Raw genomic sequence first — 17,623 nt, forward strand, 5'->3', positions numbered from 1 at the left:
CCGCTCGCGATAAACGATTCCGTAGCTACGACAAAATTTACAAAATGTCATGGCTTTTCATGATGTATTCATTGGTTTATAATACAATGTTGTGTGCACCTTTTACTTTATTTTCCTAATTTCGTTAATGACGTTCGCCATTGTTGGGCTAGCGATTCCTTTTCTAAGTAATTATTCGTGAGAATATAATAAGCTAGTCAGTGTTTCAGGAAAGTCTAATTGATGAATCAACGATGCGATTACTCAGACGCTTAATTGATATGATTTTGTTGTCGCTGATTTCTGAATGCGTAATAAGTTTGAATCAGGAGATGAACTGATGTTTTATACGAGTTCCAATTGGTCGTTTTAAATAAATCACCTACTATTTAGATATAGAACTGTTTATATTTCTTTGCATAACTTTCGTCGGGTACGTTCCATGAATGTAACGTTCACTATGTTCTTAATACTACATCCGCAAACGTAAATATTTGTTGAAGTAAATCGCAGAAAAGTGGTAATAAGCAATTGCATTATTACGAGAGTAATTTGAAGCTATTATGGGTTGTGATCCGTGTAGACGGGAGGTCATCGGCTATCGAGAGGCCACCACATGCGGGGGTGTGCCGTACTGTTCACGATCAGCCACAGAACTAATGCCTAAAGTAATCTGTCCGGACGAAAGTTAAAGTCACCCTTTTTTCACGCGGGTACCGTGGCTAATCAATCACGACACACTCGATCCTTCACCCTCTCCTCTATTTCGAATCGAAATTTAACCGCGCGCTCATCCGTGTGGCTTCGCCATTCGTCGCTTGCAACGTACCACTAATAAACGATATTTGCCAACTGCTATTTCGTTTGTTTTATCATCCATTGCAAAAATTAATTTTTTAAAGGTATTGCATACAGAAAATAATATGTACAATCATTTTTGCATTTGAAAAGTGATGAAGTGAATCTTAAATTATTGCCACTTTATCATTCATATTAATTTCGTGAGAATTTAAAATTATTTTATGATACACATAATTGAAAATATATTAAACAATGTTATTAATTATTTAATGTTATTAAACGTCGATTTTATTATAAATAAATTATAAATATCTTTTGGAATGACGAAAAGATCGGTCAGTGTACACTAGTAAATGGCTTCAAGTATTATTCTTGCTTTCGTTCCAATCAGGAATATACGAATACACAGAAACGACACGCGTCCGTGCGGTATTGTAGTGATGCACTGTATTAGTGTGAGTCACGTGTTGCCAGGATGCGTGTACACGCATCAAGGATTTCGGGAATGACGAACAGCCCCGGAAGATAAAATAGTCCGAGGTGCATTAGAGCAAAAGTGGTCCCAACCCCTAACTTTCCCATGGTGACTTTAATTTGATCCATTGTTCCCCATTCGACATCGACCAGTCCACTGTCTCCCTTTATTCGCCATCGGCGGTTTGTGTTTCTCGAAAACATCAGCGTCGCCTGAATCGAACTAATGTAGCGTTAATAATGGCGTTCACAAACCGCTCCTGGTCCTGTTTACCGAACGCAGACTATGTTTACAAAACTACACGCAAAAATTCCAGTTCTCGATTTCAGCGATAGGGGTGAGCCACAAGTTTTTATAGAAATACGAAATTATAACATATTTTTAAGAACGAGATTAATTAGATATTTCTCTCTTTTATTAAGAATATTATTATTAATTGAATAAAGTATAATAGTACAACTATTTCTCAAATTACAAGTTTCAAAATCAAATATTAGCCCCCTGCCTTGCAGCAACGTGTCAGCCTTGTGTTGAAGGTTTTAAAGAGAATCTAACAAGAATAAATATTATTTATAATAAATATTATTCTTTAGAATTCGAATTAAATATTATTCTTGTTATTAATAATTATAGTTTGAAGCAAGCATAGACATAGAACACGCCTAAAATTTTTCTGTTATTTTAATAAATTATTAATGGCAAAGTAGTTGTATCGATCGTAGCTCAGAAGCAAATTGCAGGACGAGGGGTTAAATTATTTACGATAATACTACGATAATGATAGAAAAAATGGAATTATTGTTACGACAATACTACAAAAACAAAATTATGCGATAATGGTACTAAACATTAAAATACCTTTTATGCATACGTGAATGCTTGAAGTGCATAGTATGAACAGTTTAGTAGATGGATCGGGCAGAGTGATGATTCAATGTTTCCAGGAGTGACGCGAAGGACGCGAGTCGATTAAATATTCCCGAATCCTGGAAGAACAACGAAACCTCTGTCCGTAAATTTTCGCGAGTCAATGCGTGGCCGGTTCCAATTGAATCGGTCAATTCTGGAGAGAAAAACGGTGGCATCCGGCGCGCGCTGTGGGGTCAAGTAGACGACCTCGTATCCTGGGTCTTGGTTAGTCCCTTGCCTCATTGACGGCTGCGCCCACGGGTCAAACTCCTTGACTCGCGACCACTACCAGCTGCCCCCTAGACAACGTTCAACAATTATTCTTATCGTTCTTGCGTATGTAGTACGTATGCCGTTTGCTATTTTCATTCATGGATTCCGCGTTTTCCGAGAATGAGCGGCTTGACACGGGCTCTTCAATGAATGACGCGCCATGACTATGATCCGTGCTTGGAAGTAAAAGGATTCATAGCGCTGGAACGCTTGATCATTCGAATTAAAGATCCAATGACATTTTCTTTGAAAGAAATTATTATAATCCGCGTAAACGGTTAATCGTTGTCTTGCTCTACAGTGGACAGTAGGAAAGTAAAACCGCAGTCGTGTTAATTTAGAAATTAGTTTGGATTTATAAAAGTATCGCGAAATGTTAATTTAAAAATCAGTTTAAATCTCGTTACTTATATTTTTTAAATAGTTCTATAAAAACTCGTTTGTAGACATAATTGACTAATAATTATTCTTTATTATTGTGTAATAATTATTTATCTAATTTATACTTCTCCGACGATCTTCAGAGATTATATGTTTACTATAATTAAGTGTCTATAAAAATCATAAAAATTCTTCGAGGTTAGCGGTAAAGGAATATAGATGTTAATTTCAAGTAGAGCAATGTGAACCAGGAACTGGCTGTAGAGGGTAAAGTAAGTACAAGAGTTACCGTGACCGATTATTCACGAGTGGAAAATGTATTCTTTTGCACGTATTAACGGCTGATTTGATACAGGGCTGCGTTTGCCAGGGGTGCGGCACGATCACGAAAAACGTGTCCGCGTACTGAATGTGTTAACCCGTTGCCCATTTGAACAGCTTTTGTGACCCTTTAAAACAAACAGGACGTCGTCTAAGGGAACAAAGATGCGTGTACGCGCTACGGAGAAATGAAAACGAAAGGGAAAAAGACGGAGCAAGAGGGCGAGCGAAAAGAGATTTATCGGGTTTAACCCTCTGATGCTCGATTTCGTAAGTGGCGCGTATTATACATACAAGTGGAGCACAGCTGTGGAACAAAAAGACCCCTATTATTTTCAGGACTTATACGACTCTTCACGGGAATTGATGAAAGAACTGTACACGTTCTTGTTCAACGACAATTACGCGTGATTAGGCGGACTTATTGTTCGTTCCGCGAAATGAACAACTAATATACATAGAGGAACGATCGATAGTAATCATCGAGTTATTTGCAATTCGATATACTTCAACGTTAGCACTACCACATCCGTTATAACGAGTTACATTTTTCTCATTTCCCAATTATTGATACCTTAAAAGTGATAAATATTCGAAATGATTTGAAACACAAATAGTTTCACTCGAATACTATAATAACTATACGAAGAAACCGGAGAAAAAACCATTGTCACAATTTTTGTAAGGATTGCATATTAATCATATTAAACCCTTCGTCTCAATTCGATAGCAACGATATTCGATATGTCATCAAAATTATGCTTTCTAATAGAAGCTTGAAAAACTTACCCCAAACATTTTCACTCTTATAAACATTCACAGTTCACTCACAACTTTAATATTACCCGGAAAAGTTCGCGCGGGTTCTTAACCCTTTGCATTTGAGAGGTGACTCTCACTCGCCACTTGATTTAATGTAACAGAACTATAAAATCTTATATGTAATATTAAATTTTATATAATGCATCAATACGTGAAACATTGAAACAAAATAGTTTTCTTATTAACTTATGTATGTTTCCTCATACTTTACTTAGTTTCAGAAGAATGCATCTAGTGGCAAACTTTTAACTGCAAAGAATTTAATCAAAATTCAAAACACAGAGAATGTTTTTATAAAATAATTCCATTCTACTTGATACCAATGGCATAAACATAACTTGCCTCTGATACCGATTTCATTCATTGAATCAGTGAAATACTTATTAAAATCAGTCCTCAATTCATTGCTAAAAAGAAAACACGGTCTGTTTCCGGTACCTAATAACTTCCACAAATAAACTCCTAACTCTAAAAGCCACCCCCTACAGTGAACCAACAAACCCAAATAATCTCGTTTTTTCTATTGAATCTCGAGTGTTGCAAAATCCCGCAAGATCGTCGCGTCTCGATCGGTGATGGGTCAAGGTAAAAAGGGGGGAGACGGGAAAAAATGGTCCGGTACAGAGAATGCAGTGGGTGGCACGCGCCCAATGCCGTAACTTCAATATATAAACGCTTAACAGGCTTGGCGTAACACGAGACACACCGGAAGGGACGTCAGCCGAGTGTCACTCAGTCATTCAGTCAGCTCCACTCGTTTCGTGCTTGCTCCGTGCTCCTTCTCTCTTTCCACCCCGCTGCTCCCCCGTTCGTCTCCCTCGTTCTGTCTCTCTTCTTTCGTTTGCGGTGAAGTATTCGCGCGTGAGTACGCGAGCACGCAACACGCGCGGTTATGGTATATACTTACACGGGCGCACGCGTACTCGCACTCCCATCCCGAAGGATGAGATCAAGTTCCGCGCAAACCGCGATAAGAGGCGAGGGGAAGACGAACATGAGCCTTATCTATTCACCGCGCTCCCTTCTGCGGCCAAGCTTTCTTTCTACCGCGGCGTGCCACCCCTCGACACATCAACACTTCACGAGTTTTCCTGCATAGTTTCGACACCGACGCTTCGCCGATTAAGTTGTCGATAAAGGGGCTGAGTCGATGATTAGTTCATATTTTTGTTGTTACTGTCGATTGAGTTGTGATTAACGAGGAATGATTAGTTAACACGTTGATCATCATGGTGGCCAGTGATGATAGCAGTTTGCAAATTGTTTGAAAACGATTATAAGAAGAAAAATGATGTCGAATCAGAATTTTTAGTAGTATAAGCAATGAAAGAATGGTGCATCTTAAGAACCATGATGCTAAACCGTTAATCACTAATTGTAACAACACTTGCCTTTGTTATGAAGGAATATATAATATACAAAACACCCAAAATTCTCGTAGCGGTCAACGTATTAATAAATGGGAAATGAAAAATGCTTATGTGTTTCTAATCGGTTGTAGTATTTAATTGGAGATATTTGGAGTTATGAACGTATGTTGAAAATTGCGATTGAGAAAATTGAATGTGAAATATCGTGCAGGATTGTAGGTGATCGGGATTGAAACTTTAAATGACGTAGAAGAATGACAACGGTTGTTAAATGTGTTAGAAACTCTTTATTTTATCATAGTTCTTATAGTTGCTCCAGAAATTGTGTTTGAAAGTGATAGAATTTAAGTTGATCGCTTTAAACTTTAGAATTAAAGGATATACAACGATGATTAATAAACATTTGTTTATTAATAAAATTCCATTAAATACTGATAAGTCTCAAGCGACAAAGTAAATTTTAAGTCACCGTCGGATAACGATATATTAATCTGTCCAAGATGTTTGGAGAAAGAAATCTTGTCCAAGATGGCGGGCACGCAGTTAAATATTATGGGATTTAAGTACTACTGAACGGTCGGTTTAAATGGTCGGTCGTTAGATGCGCGGGAGACAAAAAGGGAGAAAGTGAGAATACAAAGGCACACCAGCCCTGATTGCACTTTAATTTACCTTCTCCTTTCTTCGTTCCCTGTGGTCTATTCCACGGTCGAGCACGAACGAGTCAGAGGTTTAAGCAGGAAGTGTACCCTGAGGGAACGAGTCTCAGCTTTCATTGGCGAGAAAACTTTTTTATTGTCTCGTTTGGTGCACTTAAATGTTCTGTTACAGATTCAGCGTTCTCGTTAAGAGAAACGCGGACGCATGCGTGGAGAGAAGCTTTAATTCGATGTTTTTCTCATTTCGTTATCTTATGAGATATATTTTAATATCGTTTACATTATTTGCAATGAATCCATTACAAGAAAATATTAGCGGATACCGAAAGATAAAACGAAACGAGATAGAACGGAAGCCTAACACTCAGCAAACAGCTCTGTGCTGACCTATTGCGCCAAGTAATTAACCTCTCTCGCCTGTCGGCTCTTTTTAAGGTTTCTTCCTTTAACCACTGAATGCTTGAATTGAAACACTTCCGACAAGGAATTCAATGCGAAAGAAAACACGACGACCGTATGGGCTTTCAATTCCGGGTCTCCTAGAGTCTCTCTACGAGAACGTAGACTATTTTTTTGGCTGCTAGCGGTTCCTTTAATCTTTGCATCGTGCCACAAGTATTTCGAGTCTCTAAAATGCGGTCGAAACGATCTTACCGAACGCCATTTTGAAAATAAGAGAATTCCAACTACCATGAAGTTGTAAAATCGTTTTATAAAAATCGTAATTATCGTATATCCAGTAAATTTCAAATTAACGCAGTCTTAATACCAATCCAAATATACCGAGCAAACGGAAATACTAGAAACCTAGAACCCTCCTTTTCAATGTAAAATTAAAATTGAAATACTCGTAAGTGTTTTTAATAATTCTTTAATAAAATAAGTGAACGATGAATATTCCCGAAACACTTTCGTCCAGTTTCGTACTCTCATGATGAAGAAATGTAGGTAGCTCGGTATACCTGGCGCAACGCTCTCCCCGCTAGGATCCCCAGAATCCACCCCATCCGTTCGCTGCTCGCTCCCCGAATGAAGATCGCAATTTCGCGGCGTTCTGCTAGAAGAAGCTTTCTACGGGAATTCTCAAGAAACAATTGCCGACCTAAACGAAGCTAATTGAAGCCATTCAAGATCATGGCGAGCGTGTCGGTGTCAGCTGGTGCGACGTGGAAGACGGCGAGAGCAACCCTGTAAACTCCGTTTCGCTGAGTTTCGTTAGTGTGTAAACTAAACGAGCGGGACTGCTCGTTTCCACCGCGTCTAATAAAGCCGAATGAAGCGCCTACGAACATCTTCCTCGTGTGTCTTGGCCGCGCCGTTCTCTCTTTGTCGTTAGGCCTTTGCGACACGACACATTTCCGGCCGTATCGCTCCGTTTATCCCTTCCTCGACGTCTCCTTTAAAACACCATTCTCCTCGCCCCGTTTTTCCGTCTGGTATTCATCACGCGCATCGTTTGTTCTTTTCTGCGTTTCAATGGATACGTCGCATTAAGCGCATCATACATAAGTACATACGTTAATTTAATCTTTTAAACGTTGCAACTATTTTACTGGGCTTTAAACTCAATTTTATATCCTGCCCCTTAATCACTTGCGTGCATTTTATTTGCAACGCTTCAATCGGTTCTGATGGGAAGGTGGAACGATTTTCTTGATTTAGTGGAGTGTTTCTCACGTGAGTAAACTTCTCATAGGAATCTAATAAATTTAATATTATTTATAATTTATTTATAAGTATGTTTCGTTAACGGTTGCTACAAATGAAAAGATGCCTACTGAAGAAATATTTGAAACTAAAGACTGTGAGTATTAAATTTTATTTTGGTGTTAAATTATAATTATCACTTGCGTGGAGATTATTATTTATAGTAGATTCATATTTGCTTTTATCTGCCCTTATTTTATTTCATTCTTATATGTTTGATTTGTATAGAATGTGATTGGATAATAACTGAAATTATCTTTCTTTATGCGTGGAAACCGGGATCCTTGCCTCTACAGTTCCTTTAAAACGGATTAATTAAAACTGTATCGACTTTTTACACGTAAATGGTGCCGCCAGCATTTACTCCGTCGCTCCTCCAATTCGGCTCATCTTTCCCCATTCCGTCCTTTCATTCTTTCCAGACTACCATCCGTCCGTACGACACACTACATAGTAGCCGCTCATTCATTCCAACATTCGATGACTGTACATTCATTCATTCGTTCGTTCATTCATTCATTCGTTTAATTCTTTTGTGTCATACGAAGATACGGGCCTTCTGTCGCGACTGCCCGCGCATGGGAACCTTTTAACTATTTTGCATAACGTGATTAATTCAATCTTGCCGCCACTTTTCTTATCATTCAGATTTGAAATCCAAATTCTATTAGGACTCTGATAGCTTATTCGAACATAATATTCGTCAGTGGGAATTTTATAACAAATTTTCTGCGAATACCCAAGCCATTAAAAAATTTATATTATTACATAAAAATATCTTACAACGGGTCATTATATTTGTTGTGTTTTTTAATCAAATTGGCAAAGCTTCATTGAAAAACATTAAGAGAAATAAAATGGACGAAACTTTGTTGAGAGAATCGATAGAAATGAAATGGACGAAAATTTAATTGACAAAATGAACAGAACAAAAATGAACTAATCTTTATTGAAAAAAAAAAGAAAGGGAATTCAACGTCCCTGCCGAAAAAGGTAATTTCTTTAGATCGAATGGAAGAAACGGCCGCCGAGACGCGGTCGTATGAAAAGTGGGCGTCGCGTCGAGTAAAGGCGACGCGACTGAAAGCCCGCAAACTGGTTCACTCCAGACGAATAATCGCGAGCTCGTAATTGCTACCAACTATGCGGAGGTGGCGAGAAATATGGCACTGTTGGCGGCCGAGCGTCTTCTCGTAACCCTTCTCTTCCTCGCTTAAATAAATTAACCGAGTCATCCAGCGACAGCACGTATACGGCTACTTACATAGGTACGCGGCCTTACGTCATGTGTGCGTGGACGAGCAACAGCGTAAGTACTTCATACTATCCTTGAATCTTGCGCGAAATTAGCCGCAATCAAAGTGCCACGTCAACATACCCTACGCTGTCTTTACTCATCGCAAAGTGGATCTACGATGGAAAATTTGAACGGTCCATCGTTCACCGCTCCTCCGATAATGCACGCTCAACCCCGATGCATCAAACTCGTCCTTACGTTCATACTTACGTTACCAAACGTTTAGGTTCCCTTATTTTGCGAAACTAAAGCTTGGGTTGCTCAACGAAGAAAAATGAATACTTATATTGTTACATATTTTTCGGAAAAAATCAGGATAAAAGTTAACTTTGAAATTATGCCTTCAGACTTTTTGTATAACCGTTCTAAACTATTTTCATTTCTTCACTTTGCCCTCATTTCAAATAGCATTGAACAGAAAACTTCCGCAAAAACTTGGTCTACAGGAAAAAGGGGACGTTTACACGTGCGTTCAAAGTTCTTTAATTTCTAAGAAGAAGTAACTCTAAGCGTAGTATCATAAAGCAGTGACTTTCACTTGCAGTTTACTGTCAGAACCCCGCGGTATTCAGTTCTACTCACAAACTACCCCAAAACAACACTACTTAATCGTCACCACACTGTAATTCAAGATTTCACTATTGTCTTAATCCTTAATACATTCTTCTCAACATCCTTGCTAACAGAAATATAGATACCACTTTGGAATCTGCATGCCGCGAAGGTGCGATCAGCAAAGGAGCAAACGGTTCAGCAGAAGTGCCGGGATGCTCTCGGAATAAACCGCAAATCAACCACCATGATGCTCACGGCGGATCCCCATAGGCTAGAAATTCGCCTGGTGCCCACCTCTCCCGCTCGCTTTCCTGCGGGATAGCTACCCCCGGTGGTAAGAGGAAACCCTCTTGCTCGGCAGCGAAACCAGACTATTCCTTTCTCTCCGTAAACGTCCATGTCTGAGCAGGGGAAGAAATGAAAGAGGGGGAAGACGAAACTGCATGCACCGATGGCTGCAACGTGTGTGCGTGCACGCGTGTACGCAACTATGGAGGAAAACACTATAACGCGCTGCCATTGAAAGCTATTGACACGGCTGCCTAAATGGTACATGTGCGATGCGCCCATTCTGTTCGCGAATTCTGACCATGAGAAGGTTACGCCCGCCCGTGACTTCCGGCTAAAAGCAAGATGGCGGTGTGTCAAAACAATTGCGGACAGATTTTGAAACCGGTTGAGCGAACCGAACGCTTTTTCCGAGACAGTGTCTCTCAAAGTGGGGCAGTTTCAATATTTTTGGGAGCTACTGGAACGTTGACGTTCGTTGTTTTTGTGAAAAATTCATATTTGTTGGGGACATATTACTGATATTGCGGTTCTATTGTTTTAAAATAGACATGAACATTATATGTGTTACAGCGTGTAGTAATGTTAAATTCTTTCTAGTCTTGATTCGTTAGTATGTCAGGGGAGATGCATTGAGGTCTTTGAGACGACTGATGATTGCGAAGATTAAGTGACATTGTTCAAAGATGATTTTGATGATTTTACTGTTTGCCGAGGGGATAATGGTTGCTAATGGCGGTGTGTTTTCTGGCGTTCGTGATACAAGAATGGCACGATTTTAAAGCGTAACCGTTATAGATAACTCGGTAATCATGCGGCATTAGTGAAATGGTATTACAAGGGCTCTGAAAGACATCACGGCAACCCTAGTCAGCGACTCTGCGAATAACGCTGACGACATCGACAATAATGTAATAGCGCAAAGTGATTCAGCGAGTTACCGACTACTTACTAAAATGCTAGGAACACTTACGATCTTTACACGTTTCGCAGACCCTGTACCCTGATACTCGAAAAAGATTCCGTTGATTTCGTGATTTTCGAAGCTTGATCTGTTCGGGAAACTAAGACACACCAAAAATAATTTTTAATATTTAACCGGTCACTTAATTTTATATTTTATTCGTTTTTTCAAAAAGACTAAGATTAAGAGATATTGAAGAAAATAAATAAAAGAAACCAAAAATTGTTTACAGAACTGGAAACATTAATTTATCGGTTAATTCTTCCAAAATATTGTCTATTTAATTCAATCATATTTGCTTAATTATTCCATTTAACGTTTCATGCATCGTTTAAAAAAAACAGAGAATTTGTATAAATCTGTCGTTTGCTTTTAAGGGAAGATTTAAGTAGTTACTGCAGTACACGAGTATAGAAATACTTAAGTGAGTTTTATTGAGTAACCAAGATAGAATCTATTCCAAAGATTAAATAGGCGAATAATTTAATAAGAAAAAAAAACGAGCTAATGAATTCAATTTTCTCAACATGGATAGAGAAGAATATCTATCACGCACGGAGAAGTTACACGCACATAGCACCACTTGCCACTTGGAGCAATTGACCACGCAAGTGTTTACCGTCCCCTTCGACTACGTGATGCTATGCAATATTCGTTTAGTTTTGCTTTATGTATCACTGTCAACTGTTATCGGTTCAATGATAACGCGCAATAGTAACGTTTTCAATAATATCCATACAGTTTTGAAATGTATGGAATTATTAATGACTGTCGAAGTTAACCTGCAATGAGCATACTGAAACATCCATATAAATCGTTAATTCGTTATAACTGGAAGTTTCTTTTACACATTTTTTTTGCAAAGATTATTTCGTTGAAAACTATGTTTACGCCAAGAAAAATTTACGTAATGTTTTTCGCAAATGTTATTCAATATTCACAACAATATATTTGTTCGAAGATGGTATGCTTGTTATTGGAAAATCATTCTTTATTATACTCGACGATTTTGCACTTGCTGCTAAAAGAATTCATTAACGTTAGCCTGTAAACAGGTGCTCAATCATTTAAAAAAGTAGCCATTGAATCATAACACCTATATGGAATTAGTATTCAGAACTCGTTTGCAGATATAAAAGTAAAACGTTCCCATTGAATCAAAGTGTGCATGTTTTTGAAATTCAAATTGGTATACGATATTAATACGCGTGAATGCAATAATTAAAGATCGTTTAAATCAAATATATTTACAATATACTCGGATCACATAAATAATGCATACAACATTGCGAAAATGATATTAACATTCGATAACAGGTCCATTTAATAAACCTCAATAAATTTCAATAAAATCATTAAACTGTTGAATCTCTTCTCATTATCTATCTCCATAAAGTACAAGAATATTTCATTCTGATAGACCATTGTATAACGAGAATAATTACAATGCAGATAGCCGAGAATTCACCATATTATTTTAAATAGCAGTGTTATTAAATCGAATCCCTTGTATCTTTAATAGTATGAACGGCAGAGAGGGATTATTATTATTCTTAATTGTAGAAAATAATTGCTTGACCGTATTGTGCATGGAAGTGGCGTAGTGGCAATTCCGTGTGATTGAAGCGCAACGTCGATGTTGGTTAAAGATATAAGAATGCAAAACGCGTCTGTCAGTGGAGAGGCTGCGCGGGTCACAATCTCATCTACCGATCCTAATCGGTACGTCTCTCTCTGTCTCTCGCCCGTGTGCTTCTCGGCCCTTCAAACGCTTAAATCCCCCGTTGGACGTACGCGAGCGCGCGCTATTATCTTATTTACGCCTCATTGTCTCAATGCATCATACCAATATCGGAGCGGCCGCTCGTACCCGGGCAACAACACACTTTTCGAATCAGGACCACGTGAAAGTGGCTTGCCTAGAACTATCGGTGAAACAGCATTCGTTCTATGAAATTGAATTTCTTCCGCGTCAACCCCCATTCAATTGTTCCCATAAAGATTTTACATAAAACTTCCGTCGGTACTATTTTGTAAATAACAAATTCATTGAAATGAAAGAGTTCAGACGAACACGAGTGTACTTCTCGAATCAGGACCACGTACATTCATTTAAAATAAAGGGATAACTCTTCTATAAACAGAAATTCTTAACCAATACTGTATAATAATTGTCACTTCATTTCACATGAAACTTTCGTCAATAATATTTACGTTGTAAAATATAAATTCATTGGAATGAAAGGGTTCAGACGAACGTAAGTATAGGGAGTACGGTACGCGAAACTTGGGGAATAGTTCGAAAGCGACGGAAATAAAGTTCGTAACATCCACCCTATGTTTAGTCAGACAGTTTAGAGTACTAGCTTTGTCCTGTGTTATCCATCGATGAAATTGTTTCTTCCATTCAAAGATCAATGTTTAATATGGTATGATAGAGTTAGAAGACGAACGATATGGAAGATCGACGAAGCAGTTAAATGAAATCTAGTTCTTTGACAAAGTGAGCATAGGTAGCGAGATCGCAGGTTTTATTCGACGGATGGCTCCAAAGTAAGATGGCCGTATGAAACCAAAGGACGGGGATACCGTCGAAGGCCGCCGAAACTTGGTTTATGGTTATATTGGAGCAGTAAAGCAATTTTCTATTTCGAAGGCTCGACCTCGCTGCTCCGTTCGAGCATTATCCGTTGACTCTGGCGAGAGAAACTTTTATTCCCAGCCGTGTTTTGACAGCCGGCGGGTTCTGCCTGTTACTTTTACGATCGCCGTAGACAAGACTGCGCTACGTGTATCAAAAAATGTATTACACTCCCAAAGAAAAAGATAGCACACGTGTGCTATACTTAATTTCTCGCGTTATAATTATATAGGGAAGGTGCAAATGTTACATAAAGACTACCTTCTACAAATATGTAAACATAACTTTTATTGACTTTTCTTCAACGAACTCTCTTAGTAAAAATACAAATACCCAAATGAATACAGACAAAATGATAGCGCATCCGAAAAAAATTCGGTGCGAGGAGCACGCCGGCGCTTCGGGAACAGAAATTTTCTCCTTTGAAAAATATTCGTAAATAAGTTTTGCCGTTTGTATGGCAGCATTACCTTACTGGTATACTTATCAATTTGGGTTTTAATTAATCTCAAATAACTTGCACTATTCATTTTTCCTTGTATAAAATTAATATCCGTTTTCAAATTCAAGACGTACTTTCTTATGCTTCTTTGTTAATCGTGGCTTGGCTCTTATTTTTGATCGGTTTAAGATATTGCGAAATACTTTAACTTCCTTAAACTTCACGACATATTGAAAAAAACCAAAATAAACTTTGAGTGTGTTATAATTTTGTCTCTATCTATTTGTGTGTTTACATTCCTCCTAAGAGAATATTATGTAGAAATTTCAATATAGGTAGTGTTTAGATATTAATAGAAGGTCGTCTTTATGCATCATTTGCACCTTTCCTGTACAATAATTATAACGCTAGAAATTAAAGATAGCATGCGTGTGCTAATTGGTTAATCTGCTGTTTAATGATATTTTAACATTATTTGAAAGTTTGAGGACTTCGTGTGTTAGGTTAGTGGATCCTTCCTGATATCAGTAACAGTATTTAATGAATTCGAAAATATATATTTAATTTTAAAAGATTATTTTACATTAGAATTTATGGAGAACTGAATGTTGATTAATTTTTATTCCAAATAGTTTTTTGTCTGGTTATTGAAAGAAACGATGTATATACTCTTGGTGCACAGGATGGAAAACAAAAATGGACTTATAATATTGAACAGATTCTCTAGGGTATATGTAAGAAGAAAAGTAATAGTTTCAGTGAAATCTGGTGTTCATAAAATGTCGGTTTTTAAATGCTCTAATGTTCTAATCGCAATTTTTAATAAAGTTCATTATTTTCATCGTTTCTAGGAGCTAATATATATAAAAAAAATATCGCAACGAGAAAGTTGATTTTATATCAAATGAATAGATAATTTGATTTAGACCACTGTACGCCGCAGTGAAATATTTTTCGATAGATCTCCACTAATGAATCGAGAACTTCCAAAAACTATGTGAAAGAAATCGACAGCAATACTATGTTCTTTTAAAAGTAAGTAAATAACTAAGTATTAAATACTAAATAAGTGAAATCATGAAAAACCCGGGGAGTGTATACAGGATTGACAGGTAAACGTCGACAAAGATCACACAAGAGATTTCTATAAAAGGTCTGAACATTTATTTCAACGATCATACACATGTTTGTGTCTCGTATATTCGCGGTTGTCATTTGTATACATATATACACATACGAAATTCATATCTGCACGAATAACAATTTTTCTATTCGCAGAATTTAATAAAGCCGACGAGTCTCGATTGCGAAACCAGCACGCCTCGAAAACATCAAAATCACCGGAGCTCGATGTCAATGTCCGTGGTGGTCGAATCGACGACGAGAGATCAATGTACGTAGACGGATCTATTTACAATAATATTACACTATTTCCCTACGCGTATTTAAGTTTCCGAATGTTCATATCGCGACCGACATTTTAAACGTTCAACTCGCGTTTTTTCCTACTTAAATCTATATTTAGAAAAATTGAAAGACGAAAAAGAACACGGTTCTATGCATAACACGTCTTCGGTACAATTTCGCGATCACTGGATTCCCGCGTGACTTAACCGCGCGACGTTTCATGACTAACAGAACGCAACACTCCTAAGTCAACTGGGTTTTCACTTGTCCCGACAGGACATGTACAATCACGGGAAACGAAAAAAGGACTAATGCTATGCTTAAATCTACCGATTATATACATATTTACAAAGTTCCGAGATTGAAAGTCATATCGCAAAACAATCCTCGACCTACTTAATCCTACTGCAGTAATGTTATTCAGCTCTGCCTACCGGTAAGAACAGTAATGGGCTTCAACAATAACTGCGGCGGATTGTGAGGTAGCGGACGGGGTTGCTGCACTGCGATAGAATTACAAATAGTGACCGGCGGTGAATGAGGCGACATCGGTTCAGGACTGCTCCCAGGTGATGCGGTGGCGGAGGTCAACTGCCCGAGGACCGTGGGTTGATTCACATGGTACCTGCCTGGCTGTTGATTGTGGCCGAATACGGTAGACGTTTGATGCTGCTGCTGCTGCTGCTGATGCGCTGCCAACGATCTCAGGGTCGAATAGAAGTCGTAAGGATTCCCTGAGACTGGTATGGCAGAAGCAGCGATGCTGGTTGCGTATCCGGCGGCGGTGGGTGGTTGCAGCAGCCTTTCCATGGAGAACGGGCCGTGAGCTGGAGGTGCGGCGGTCGCTGGAAGCGGTTGTGGCTTGCACGGGAGGCTGCTGGCGGAAGTGGTCACTGCGCCCGGTAGCAAACTAGCCGGGTAACCGGCGGGGGTGGAGTACGGACCGGTGGGTGATGAGTATCCAGCAGCCCGGTGCAAATAGGGAAGACTGTACAAGGACGCTGGCCAGCCTGGTGGAGCATATGCAGCAGGGTACAGTCCTCCTAAGACGACGCTCCTCTTGAAGGCTGCCAAGCGCGACCTGGAAGCCGCTGTAGTCCTCCTTCGGAGTTTCCCGGTTGTACCACCGATGAAGACATCTTCGGAGCTGGGGTCCAGCATCCAGTAGTTGCCTTTTCCTGGATCATCATAGTGCCGCGGAACCTTCACGAAACACTTATTCAACGAGAGATTGTGCCTGATCGAGTTCTGCCATCCTTGTTTGTTATTTTCGTAGTACGGAAAATGGCGCATGATATATTCGTAGATTCCGTTCAGAGTGAGTCGCTTTTCGGGACTCTGACGGATCGCCATCATAATCAACGCGTTGTAACTGTAGGGTGGCTTCTCGCACTTTTTCTTCTCGTCGCTAGACCGATCCTTTGTATCCTTCGATTCCCCGGTATTACTGGTAACCGCGGCATTCGTCGAGCAATCCAATGGTGGCGTATCAGTGCCTCCATCCCCAGTTACGTCCAGGTCGCATGACTCCTCGCTGCCATCGATCTGACTGGCAGCAGGAGACGCGCAACCACTGACAGCTGGAGATGGGCATCCGCTATCAGCAGGTGTAGGTGTACCGGCGCACGCTTCCGGTAAGATACTCCGGATGCTGAAACTGCTCCGGAGAACGGTACGCGGCGGCGGTGATGCGGTCACTGTCTGTTGCTCTCTTGAGCCTTCCATGTTCACCATTATATCCTGCACTCCACTTAATCACAAAGTCTTGTCTATGAGACTAGAGAAAAGAAATAACGTGAACTTTCGTTCTCTTACTTCGCGTTCGCACTACACAACGCTCGACGTTCTACTGGCGAAACGAAGCACGTCTTTGACATAATCCCCAGTAGGCAGCGTATTTATAAGGTCTCGCTGGCCACGCCTACCGTACTGCTGGCGAACACGCGCAAGGCGCGCGGCGACCAATCAGCGTCCACGCCGCTCGCTTTCCACTGGCTACGTTCGCGCGCCCCACCACAATGTTTTGCGGCCAATGTTTGACAGCAAACAGTGCAAACAACGCGTGGTTACGGCGGGGGCAGGGATTTCGAAGGTGGCCGATCGGAGCTCTCCACGAGTAGTGGGGAGCGCAGCCGCAACTATAACCGGGGAAACTGCGAACCCGCGTATACAAACAAATCCAAACGTGATTGCTGCGTTTCTACGCCCTCTTACGACTCTCGGCCTGAGGAACTCTACGGGAACCGATTTGTTCGTTCATATGTGAATACATCGAAGCAAAAGGGGGTAAATGCCCTTTGTTGCTGCCACTGCTGCTGCCGACGTTGTCGCT

At 39.8% G+C, this 17,623-nt stretch overlaps 1 protein-coding gene across 1 annotated transcript; it reads right to left on the bottom strand.

Annotated features, from left to right (window-relative positions):
* Positions 1-15,025: 15,025 nt before the first annotated feature.
* Positions 15,026-17,347, bottom strand: LOC116427764 (uncharacterized). The gene has a single exon (XM_031978501.2). It carries the CDS (start codon positions 17,023-17,025, stop codon positions 15,712-15,714), a length of 1,314 nt encoding a protein of 437 aa, XP_031834361.1. The 5' UTR covers positions 17,026-17,347; the 3' UTR covers positions 15,026-15,711.
* Positions 17,348-17,623: the final 276 nt, after the last annotated feature.

This window comes from Nomia melanderi, chromosome 9, assembly GCF_051020985.1.
Source record: "Nomia melanderi isolate GNS246 chromosome 9, iyNomMela1, whole genome shotgun sequence".
In the NCBI taxonomy this organism is placed as follows: Eukaryota; Metazoa; Arthropoda; class Insecta; order Hymenoptera; family Halictidae; genus Nomia; species Nomia melanderi.